Raw genomic sequence first — 12,435 nt, 5'->3', positions numbered from 1 at the left:
TACTCAAATGATTTTATCTTTATATAAAAATAATAATTAATAATTATTAAATAATAAATTAATTAAATATATTAATTTTTTTTAATAAATTTTAAAGAGAAAGTCTAGGAAGCCAATGGCCTAAGCGTACAATGTGTACAATGAAGGTTTAGGAAGTATTAGAGATATGAACATTAGTGTTACGTTGTCTTGTTAGGTTACGCTTTTGGGATGAGTGGTTTCAGGAAATGGTATTAGAATTCCAGATCCAGAAGGTCAAGAGTTCGAACCTAAGATTTAGCCCATTGTACACATTGTACGTTTAGGCCATTGACTCCCTAACACTATTCAATTAATAAAGATGAAGACTAATGTTAGGAAAAAGGTAATAGTCCACTCAAATTAAAATTTTTAATATATAAAAATTATAATTATGTTTGTTTTTTTTATGACTATTTACATAGTTAATATAAAAATTAATTATTTTTACTGATTTGACGTTATTTAATTAAATGCATGTATAAAATACTTTACATTAATAATATATCAGAGTTAAATCTTTTTTCCATTCCAAATCTCTAATCTTCTTCCACCATCCCTCCGATCTCTTCACTGCCGCGTGCAAACTCTGCCTCCGGCACCGCCAACGAACACCGCCTTCTCCGCCTCATTTATTCTCGTTGCAAGGTGCACAATGCTGCTGCCTCTTTTTTCTTTTCTTTGTTCATTTCAATTAACAGATGCAGCAGATCGTGATTCATAAAATAGTTGAAGCATCAACTTAGCTTTGTAATCTGTATTATCTAATACCATTGATTTTGAGCACTTGCACTAGATTCTGTTTAAAATTCAAGTGTATCGGGTTCATATATTAGGAATTAGTGACGATCTCTTGGATCTGTTTTAAAGTAGAGAACAAAATCATTTGCTGGGTTTTAGATTGATTACGTTAGGGATCGGAGGTGGAGGACTTTCATCTTTTGTTCTGTACTTGGTTGATTGGAAGATGGATCCAGAAAATTTTAACAGTGGGGGCAAATATATATAGTATGATAATAATTTTTACAATTGTATTATAATATTGTAATTTGTAAAATATAGTTACTTTTTAAATTATCTAACCAACAAATTACTAAATATAATTTTATATTTAAGATTTCAAAATTTTGGAGGATTTCAATAAGTCCAATATCACAGCACCTAATATATGATCTTAGAATTAATTTTTTTATTTTTTCAACCAATTAAAAAACTAAAATAGTTATTCAGTCTTATTTCAAATATAAAAATATCTGCAAGTTAAAAATTGCCAATAACTTATATTAGTTTTGTTGTGGGGACAAAATTAATTTTGTAATGGAGACAATTAAACCTATATTATTAAGAAGTACCAAAAAAATTTCAAATTTTCATAGGAGGCACTTGCCTCCACTACTTCAAGAGTAGATTCCTCCCTGGCCAAGGTCTTGTTAAAAATATTAAGAAACTTGCAAAATATAAAAAAATATTGGTCATTGCTTAAGGGTTTCTCGCAACCTGCAAAATGGGGCCCAAAAAGAAAAACTTTTTGCAATTTGTGGTAAAAAGACTGTTTTGGTAGTCTACGAATTGGAAGATTTTTAATTTTGATATTGAATTTATAGTAATATTTTTTAACGTGTGAACTTTGTGTGTATTTTTTTTTATGTAAAAATTATAAATGAGAGAGTTTGATTTGTAAATTTTCATTTTTTAAATGTTTAAAATATAAAACTTATACTTCAATTTGTGAATTTTAAATTTTTAAAAATTTTTAAATCTCAACTTACAATTCGATTTGTAAACTTTAAACTCTTAAGTTTTTTAAAATACAAAATTTATTCTCCAATTTATAACTATCTCAATACTAAATTAAAATATATCACATTTTTATAACTAAAAATAATATAACAATAATTTTTATATAAAAAAAATCAGCCACGAATTATAGGTCACTCTAAATAGATGTTTTTCGCATCCTGCAAAAAAGTTGTAGGCCATATTATTGTAATTAATCGTCAGACCCATTTTAAAAAAAAGTACCATCTTTTATCCATGTATAAATTTAAAAAAAAAAATAAAACATTAGATGTCCCAATTTATTAGCGGAGGATTGAAGCAACCATAACGTAAACAGAAATAATTTTGACTAATATTTAATTAGTATAANTATATATAAATTTTTATAAATATAAATATAAATTATTATTGATTAAATACTAATATAAAATGATAATATTTACGGATTAGAATAATATAAAATAAAAGTATGTGAAGTGAAGCTTTTGCATGATCACGTGACTCCTAAAGGATAAAGACACAACTTATGAGTACCTGCACTACTGGTGTCAGCTATATTGTTCTTCGTGGCTCGGAATATTGTTGTAAGTACATTCACGTGTAAGCGTGCCAATTCAATCTGAAGAATAATCCTTAAAAGAATTATAAAAAAAGAAGGAAAAAAGAAAACCCCTTAAATGCGAAGCAAAATCTCTTCCATCATAAGATGAAATGATATAGATATCAATTTAAGTGAAGTGATGATTTATGATGTTTATAACCTTTTTTTTATATGATATATATTTTATCGATTTAACCATTAAATTACCATTAGATTATATCGAAATTAAATATCAATAAGTATATAATTGATGAAGAACTGTTTGGATATAAAATAAGTATAAAAAATTAATTTTTAATTAGTTAATATTAAATATTTGTTGTTGATAAATAGATTGTTATATGTATAAGGTCAAATTTAAATATCCAACACTTAGTTAAGTGAACTAGTGAGTTGTTCGTTAGACTAATTCAAATTAGTTGGAAGGTAGAAGATAATTTGCATATATGCAAGCATAAGTTGCAATTTTTTTGGGATTTTCTACAATAATTTTTAACTCGATAAGTCGAGAATTAATTGATAGACTTTGTTAGGTAGATAATGACATTTGTGAATAATGTGAACAACGGATTCTAAAATTGGCCTAATAAAGTAAAAGCATATTACATTCTAAATTATCCACTTAAATCTTAATATTAGGATAAGTATCCGCACACCTAATAAATTAAACATTTGATATATCTATTGTTCATATTATTTAATATTTTTATTATCTATCTATATTTTTTCTTAATTGATAGAAGATCTAAATTCTATTTAAGAATTTGTCCCAAGCCAATAGGTTGTTGTATCTATAACAAGAGGAGTTACATTTATTTTGTCAAGGTACATTTCATCATACATTTTTTTGTACAAACATTTCTTTGTGAATCTGCGCTCAATTAGTAATTTAAAGAGGTACCAATTTACAACCAAGTGTTTTTGTAACAATGCAACCAACTTTGATAGTATTTGGGGCTTTTATTCATTTGAGTTTGGGCATTTTGCAATCGGAGCCCAAAACGAGGACAAAAACCTACCCCTCCCACCAAAAGAGAAATATGTAGAGTTTTGACTTTTGACCCCCTTGTAATTTTGAATTATTGACCAAATAATTAGTGTTTTCATCCTGGAGATGTGAGAAAAATTGATTCATATTCCATATATTCCAACTTAGAAATAATAGTCTAATTCATTTTAAAGTTTAAAGTATAAAGCGACAAGCTAAATTAATCAAAACTCAGAAGAAGAATAAATTGTTTTTTTATATTTATTATTATTATTATTTTGGATCAAAGAAAGAAAAGCTACATCAATACCAATTTATATTGTTAGCTATGCGTGAGAACTATTTTTTTTTATCCGTTTGTTTGCATTATTATTCCTATTCATTTTTTTATTCTAATAAAATTATCAATATTCAAATTTTATTACCAAAATTTTAATTAGTCTAGCAAAATTTTGTAAAAAAGATAATAGTATACATTCTTCTTGTTCCGAAACATACTTAAAACGAATGATAAAAAATTGGATTTTGTAAAAGAGATCAAAGATGATAGTAAAAATGTTTGGTGTATTTTTGTGTCAGTTCTAAAATAATAACTAGGAGTATTTGTAAATATTAGGATGTTTAAATTGATAAGAATTTAAATAAATTTATAAAAAAATTAAAATTAAAAAATACCTAAATTTAATAGGATATTTATATAAAAAAAAGTAATGATTTGGTGGTTATCACTCATGAATCCTTCGTTTCTAAGTAATGGGTGATTTTTTCTCAAGTTATGGTAACTACCCCTTATAAGGATAATATCATAAATAATGGAGGGGATAGCTTTGAAAAGTTAGTGATAATTTTTTCTTTACTGACCATATCTCCTTAAATGCTTCTTAGTCAGTTTTGGGCTGATTTCTTTGATATGATATAGTCCATTGTTGGTAGATCAGCTTGCTTTGGGCCATAGCTTTGATCATTTGGATAATAGTATGAACAACTTTCTTTTTCATTTGTTAATTTGTCATCATATTTTCTATTCTGGACTTCTGGTAAACCAATGAATAACTTTTCTTAGGGTGTGTCGTGAACAACTTTTCTTAGGGTGCATTTGGTGAAGTTAAATATTCTAGTTTTTGAGTTCACCTTGAGAAAAGTTGATTATTATTAAAAAATTAGATAAAAAATTTATTTATTTTCTATCAATTTTATTGTTTATTTTTTCCTATAAAATAGATGCAAATAACCATGAAATTTTTTCAATAATTTTTGTATATGTTCTTGGTTTTAAATTTTTTTATCAAAATTTTTTATATTTATGATAAATATTTTTTATATTATTTTTTTGTATTCTGATGTAACTTTTTTAGTGTTTTAATGTTATATTTTTATTATATATTTTTTATTCATATGACAACTATTATTGATATAAATTCTTATTTTTACACGCTATCTTCTTCCACTATTTTCAAAGAATATAGTTTACTTCAAGCGTATGTCGAGAATATCAATTTCTTTTCATACTTAAACTAATTGAGAGCATTGGATTAAAAAATTGAATATTGATTCAGCTTCTTTTCCGCATCTAGGGCTTTAATTTTATTACTTGAAAATTAGAATTAGCGAGTTCTCGATGATATTTTTTATGTGCTTGAATGTGCTTATCGTGATGTATTTGCTGCTGATCGTGTATCTCTCATAATTTGTATCTCTTCTTCAGAAGAAGACATTAAAGTTTAGCAAAACGGTGACGTTAATTATTTAATATTGATTTTACAGTAGGACTACATTAAAGTTGAATAAAATTTTTTGAATTCAAATAGGACACTTTAAAGAGACCAAAACAGGATTAGCCCCAAACATATAGACCAATTTAGTATTTTATCTATTTTTTTTTGTTCAAAACTCCAAATCCTGATAATAAATTATCAACGTTTTAAAATCAAAGAAAAAACTTTTATATTAATGATCGTTGATGAATCGATTTTACTTATATACCGAAATCAAATGGTATTAGTTTTTCAGTAGTGGGACAAAATTAAACCCGATTAAAATTTTGTTGGAATTGAAATAGAACGTTTGAAACTTTTTAAAACTAAAATAAGATGTTTGAAACGTTAAGGACTAGATTAGAATTCGACCCAAACATTAAAAACCAAAATAATACTTTATCTTATATTTTTTTAAATAAATATCTAACTATTTATAAGAATGGATTTTTATCTCTTCATTTTTTTCACTATAACATTCACTTAATTTGAATATCCTAAAATATATATGTGTGCCATTTCATGAGAAGACCCATGAGTTGTGTGAATTCAAAAATTATTAGTACTATTATTAAGACATTCGACCATCTTCAGTAGGAAACTCATTCTAATTCCTGTTTATGGCCCAACTGTCATAAAAAGTAACTCTACATCAATTTTTGCGTTATAAACGGTAAATAGGAACTCAAAACGTCTCTCTCTTCTCCATTAGGAGGAACTAACTTTAGTTCCTATTGTGATTCCACTTAATTAATTAATTAAAATACTTGAAATTAATATAATTAATTTTTTTCAATTTCAATAATATTATTTAAATTTATAAGTTTAAAAATAATTCACTATTAAAAGATATTAATATTAAATAAATTCATATATAATAATAATACACAATATATAATTCGAGGTTACACTAATTTATAAAATTACTTAATACAAAGAAAAACATAATCAAGCTTTATAGTTGACGACAAGCATTGTGAAATTGCCATATGTGTTCAATCAAGTCCTCTTTCAATTGTCTATGCTGCTGCCTATTTTGAAGTTGGGCATTTCGTTGGAGAAATTGATGGTATGGTGCGAAATCTTCTTCTCCCAGCTGAGGTTGTGATAAGCCATTTTCGACATCATCATACTCTAAGTCTTGAGCAAATTTTTTCGCATAAGTGTCTCTTTCATCCTCAACAATCATTTTATGCAATATAATATAAGCTCCCATTATGTTGGCAAGCTTCTTCTTTTTCCAAAAATGAGTTGGACCACGTATAATTGCAAAGCGTGCTTGCAACACTCCGAATGTTCGCTCAACATCTTTTCTTTGCCCTTCTTGGTATTGTGCAAATAACTTGCGTTTCTCTCCTTGTGGCTTTGAGATTGATTTGATAAATGTGGCCCATTCAGGATAAATACCATCTGCTAAATAATATCACATAGTATAATTATTACCATTAATAGTATAATTTACCTCCGGAGCACGATCGTTAAGAATATCATCGAACACTGGAGAACGATCTAACACATTGTTATCGTTATTTGAACCAGAAACTCCAAAAAACGCATGCCATATCCAAAGGTCTGAAGATGCTACAACCTCAAGTACTATGGTTGCAACCCCACGATAACCACTCATGTACATACCTTTCCACGCCTTTGGACAATTTTTCCATTGCCAATGCATACAGTCAATGCTACCCAACATGTTAGGGAAGTCACGACCCTCCGCCATTTGTAGCAGGCGTTGTACGTCATTTGGTTTGGATTTTTGCAAGTATTCATCCTCGAACACTAAAATGACACCTTCAACAAATTTTTTCAAGTATTCAATTGTAGTGCTCTCGCCTATGCGCACATAATCATCAACAGCATCAGCTCCTACGCCATATGCTAACATCCGTATCGCAGCGGTATATTTTTGGAGTGGCGACAAGCCTCTTCTTCCAGTTGCATCAACCCTCTGTTGGAAATAAGGATAGACGTTTGAGAGAGCGTCTGCTATCTGAAGGAACATATGTCTTTTCATTCAAAATTTCCGTCGAAAAATGTCAGCATTATACACCGATTTATCTGCAAAGTAATCTTGAAAAAGGCGATCATGTCCTGCTTCTCAATCTCTGTTGATCCATCTACGAGTAATTGGAATAGAGCTTCTATCGATATCTTCTTTTTCTGAATCTTGGAGTAAGCACTCATCGATCCAATTATTTATAACTGTGTTATCTTGCCGACTTCTTTTACCATACAAAGCCTCGTTAAACATATCATCAAAATTTCTAATAAAGTATTAATTTTATTAATAAAATATTTTTTTTGAGAGAGAGAGTGTCTCTCTAAATAGGACTTTTATTGTTCTGAACTTTGTAAAAAAATTCACTTTTAATTTGTTCCAATGATGGATCCTCACCTTTTACTAACATACAATAAATGAGGTTCAAAATTTTTCTACCGTTGAAGTTGCTTTTAAGGCACCATAACTTATTCGATGTTTTGTCAGAATAGTGTGCATGCTTTTCACTTCCTTTTTTTTGGCACGAAAACCCCATTTTAGAAAATCGAGTAATAAATATGGCAGCTACTCCCATAGAGGAGTCTTTTATCCTGTAAATCTATCCAATATTGTTTAGGGGTGTAAGTTATCGAACCGGACCGAATTTTACCGCAAAACCGAACCGAAATTTACAACAACCGAAAGGAAAACCGAAAAAATCGGGTTTTTTTTGGCTTTTTTCGAATTAAACCGATCGGTTCGGTTCGGCTTTCGGTTGGCTCAGTAAAAACCGAACCGAACCGAACCGAACCGAAATATTAGTTAAGAAACCTTGTTTTTACACATTTACCCTTTAACCTTGTTGTTTTGCTAGACATTTTTAATTGTCTTTGTTTTATGTTTAATTAAGTTGAATTTGTATTGGATTTGGATGTGATAAATTCTTGTTTTTCTAGTTTATTGAAGGTTTTAAATTTTATTTTATGGCATTTTAAATTCAGATAAGTAGGTATAAAAAAACCGAAAAAACCGACCGAACCAAACCGCTGTTGGTTCGGTTCGGTTCGGTTCGGTTGCTCAAACTGCAGCCAACCGAATGGTTAGTCTCTTTGAAGAACCGATCAGGTCGGTTCGGTTGGTTTTCGGTCCAAAACCGAACCGAACCGAGCCGATTACACCCCTAATATTGTTGAGTGTTGAAAGTAACATTAATATTTAATATTGTGGAATCTATTTAAATCAATGTGCTTAAAATAACATGATAACTTACTAGTTTATAAACAGAATAGATGAACTCAATAGTTCATTCAAAATGAAAAAAAAATCAAACTTTTATTTTAATATTTTTATTTAAATTAAAATAAAAATAAAAAATAAAACTTTTATTATTCATCAATAAACATGAGACCTTGTCTTCTACTGTAAAATAAGTTCACATTCTTTTACTTTCTCTTGTATTCTTTTACTTATTTTTTTTATAATTACATAATAAAATAAAAAAATATTCAGAAATAAAAAAATATCTAAGAATAAAAGAGAAAACGAAAATTATCAAAAGGTCGCTTATAAACTACAAAAAGTAAAATAGAATTGATCCTAATAATGGTTGATAATAATATTAAAAATACTATGAATTGAGATTTTTTTTTATTTATTCTTTGTTGTTTAGTTCTTTTTTGTATTTTTGTTGTTTCACTGGATTGTGTTGAACTTTTTTACTTCAAAAGAAAAAAAAAAAGTAAAAACCAAAAGATAAAAATAAGAGGATAAATAATTATAGAATTCTTTTATTAATTTTTCAAAGAACTTGTCATCGATAATTTAAATCAAAGAAATAAATTAAAAAAATAAACACTAAGAATTTTCCTTAATATGGACTTAATTTTCATATAATAAAATTATAAAATCTAAAATCAAATTAAAAATATAATTTTAAACTTAATTCTAACTAATTTAAATCGAATTTATTTGTATTTTGATTAGTATGTGAATTGAACAGAGAATTTAAATTTACTCTTAATTGACAATATAATATTGTTCATGTTCATGGCCATAGATTAATCAAGTTCACAAATTCACTAGTCCACTATCAATTGGTAGTATAAGATTATTTCTGGCATGGAACATATTTTTTAATTCAACAAAATTACTTAAATAGTTTAATTTGGAATTTGAGATTATTCATCACATGAATACGTACTTGAATAAAATTATTAGTCTTAATCATAAAAAAGTGCTAATTTATTTATGAGGAATACTCAAATCGATATTTAAGAAATTTTTTTGAAATATTTTAGTTTTCAATATATTCTTGAAAATTTTATTTTATCAAAAAAATTAATTTTTATTTCAAATTAGTCATTTATTAAAAATTGATTTGTCAAATTCTTTAAAAGAATTTTACGTGATAACTAATCTGTCTAACGAAATAAAATGTTAGTAATTGACTTAATAATTAAAATTTATTTAAAATTAAATTTTTCGAGTAAAAACATTTAAAAAACAATTTAATGTATTACTCTTAATTTATTATTTCATGCATAATAAGTAAATAATTAACCATGTAACATGTGTATTTTTTTTCCAGATAATTATAACGTGTATTTGAAATTTAGAACACTAATTAAATAATACAAATTAAATTAAACCAATCCATGCATATTATTATTGCAATCTCTTTCTTTTCTTCTTTCTCTTTTTAGTTTTATAAACGGAGGTGAACAAAACAAAATTGAGTCCTTTTATGATTTTCTTATAATAAGCTCCGTTTTACTGTTGAAATATTTTGTTAAAAAAAGAAAAAAGAAGTTGAATTTGAATTTGGAAGAGACACTCGGGCGTCTATCTCTTTGTTATCGGCTCTCAAATTTTCCAGGATTTTATGAAAATAAACAAATTAAAACAATATTTACTTAAATAAAAAACGAATATCTTTTATTAAAAAAATAAATATTGCACACACTCATATAGCTCAATAAATATAGTTTGAAAATAATGAAATACAATTGTATTAGATAGATACATAATATGATGAATTGATGATGCACTAGGCTAAGAATAATTGAAATTGTCATTGATTATGATAGTGTGGGTGGCAGAGTAAGGGTTGAAGAAGTATGTGAGAAGAGTCCAGAGTATCATCAAGTTCTAGAAGAACTGAGCTGAGTCAGCAGGAGTTAGTTGCAAGTGGGTTAGCATACTTTTGTTAGTGATTCTATTAGAGTTAGTTAGAGAGTGTGATACGGCATGTTAACATAAGGGAAGTTCATGTAAATATGTAATGCATGATTCTATGTGGAGTTAGGTAGAGAACATGAAAAGCATGAGAGTATGCTATGTGGAGTGGGTGGAAGAGGGGTGTGTATGGGCGGGTGAAATTGGATTTGATGTGATTCAGATTTGATTCGAAATATATATCGGGTCTATTTATTAGATTCGAATTCGGTATTAGACCCGATGAAACTTATACACTTTTGGATCATGATTATATCGGATAAAAATCGGGTGAAAATTGGGCCGTTAACATTATATTACCTTAATACTTTTTTATAAGCTAGCCTGTGAAAATATCCAAATTTTCAAAACTCCAACCATTATTTGACATGGTAAAATTCACTTAGAAAAATATAGGGGTGTGCATGGCCCAGCCCGGCCCGAAGACCCGGCCCGGTCCCGAACATTTTTGGGACTAATTTGGTGTGATTTCATCGGGTTTAGGGCCGGGTATGGGTCTTAAAAATAGACCCGGTCATTATTTCGGGTCGGATCCGGGCCATATCTCGGGTCACCCGAAATCGGCCCAGTGGCCCGGTCATCATACACAATTAATATTTTGTGTTATTAGTGATGGATGATAGCTATTATTATGTGAAATTTAAGTATTATAAACATTAATATTTTGTATTACTAGTCATTATATATAAGACTATAAGTTAATGTTTTATATTTAAAATGCATAAGACTTTAGACTAATGCATAATCTTGTGTTATTTGTATTGATTTAAATATTTGGTGTTATTAGGCAATATTAGTATTGATTATGGTTATGCTTTAATTTTAGAGAAAAGATAGTTCTTATTATATTTTTCTAAGTGAATTTTACCATGTTAAATAATAGTTGGAGTCTTGGAAATTTGGATATTTTTACATGCTAACTTAGAAGAAGGTATCAAGGTAATATAATGTTAACGGCCCGGTTTTCACCCGGTTTTTACCCGGTATAATCGTGGCCCGAAAGTGTATAGGTTTCATCGGGTCTAGGGTCGGGTTCGGGTCTAACAAATAGGCCCGGTATATATTTCGGGCCGGGTCTGGGTCACATCAAACCCGGTTTCACCCGGCCCATGCACACCCCTAGAAAAATATAACAAGAACAAACTCTTCTCTAAAATTAAAACATAATCATAATCAATATTAATATTGTCTAATAATATCAAATATTTAAATCAATACAAATAACATAATATTATACATTAGTCTAAAATCTTATGCATTTTAAACATAAAACATTAGTTTATAGTCTTATAATAACTAATAACACAAAATATTAAGGTTTATAATACTTAAATTCTACGTAAGAATAACTATCATCTATCACTAATAACACAAAATATTAATTGTATATGATGACCGGGCCACTGGGTCGAGTTCGGGTGACTCGAGCCATGTCCAGATCCGACCTGAAATAATGACTGGGTCTATTTTTAAGATCCTTACCCAACTCTAGAATTGATTCTGTCAGAAGTGAAAATATTTTATTTTACGTGGGAACCACTTTTTAGAGGAGCTACCAAAGTAAATCACTTTACATCAAAATTAAAATTTTAACTAAATTGGTTCTGCCAAAACTTCTACTTAAGCAGAATTGTTTGTGGTGGAGTGGTTTCTTAAGTTGTTAAGTTTCGTTATGTGTTAGATTATGACAGTTTATGTATTGTTTTTGAGTTTTGGATTTGATGCAGGAAAGGAGACTACTATTGGTATTTACCGGAATTTAAAGATGGTGATGAGAAAAAAAAGGTGGCAGATCAGTCACTTAAAGCATATGAGGTATTCTATTCACTTGATTAGATTAAATTGAAAAAAATCATCTCCTTTTAAGAAAGAAAAGTAAAAATGGCAGGTCCAGAAGTTGATGCAAATGGGAATGGCTCATTGAAGTTGAAGCCAAGTGAGACCAGAGGAAAGAACATCCAATACAGAGATATTAAGCATGTGCATGCCACTAATTTCCCTTAGCATATGATAATTATATATATCCTAAATTAAAATTGGCTGCATTAATTTGAAATAGCTGCGGTGGCTTATGGTCCTA

General features: G+C 28.4%; 1 protein-coding gene across 1 annotated transcript; it reads right to left on the bottom strand.

Annotated features, from left to right (window-relative positions):
• Nucleotides 1-6,095: 6,095 nt before the first annotated feature.
• On the bottom strand, nt 6,096-7,145 carry LOC107463355 (uncharacterized). The gene is made up of 2 exons (XM_016082138.1): nt 6,603-7,145; nt 6,096-6,503 (listed from the first exon to the last, which is right to left on the bottom strand). The coding sequence occupies exons 1-2, from the start codon at nt 7,143-7,145 to the stop codon at nt 6,096-6,098; spliced, it is 951 nt and encodes a 316-aa protein (XP_015937624.1).
• Nucleotides 7,146-12,435: the final 5,290 nt, after the last annotated feature.

The sequence above is a fragment of the Arachis duranensis genome, chromosome 8 (genome assembly GCF_000817695.3).
Source record: "Arachis duranensis cultivar V14167 chromosome 8, aradu.V14167.gnm2.J7QH, whole genome shotgun sequence".
NCBI classification, from domain to species: domain Eukaryota; kingdom Viridiplantae; phylum Streptophyta; class Magnoliopsida; order Fabales; family Fabaceae; genus Arachis; species Arachis duranensis.
Note: the sequence above shows the minus strand (reverse complement) of the source record. Positions and strands in the feature narration are given on the sequence as shown.

Coding starts and splice junctions, on each gene's coding strand:
- LOC107463355 (XM_016082138.1), bottom strand. CDS start 7,145: ATGTTCCTTCAGATAGCAGACGCTCTCTCAAACGTCTATCCTTATTTC. Junction 6,504..6,602: donor TTAACGATCGTGCTCCGGAG/GTAAATTATACT, acceptor TCAATCTCAAAG/CCACAAGGAGAGAAACGCAA.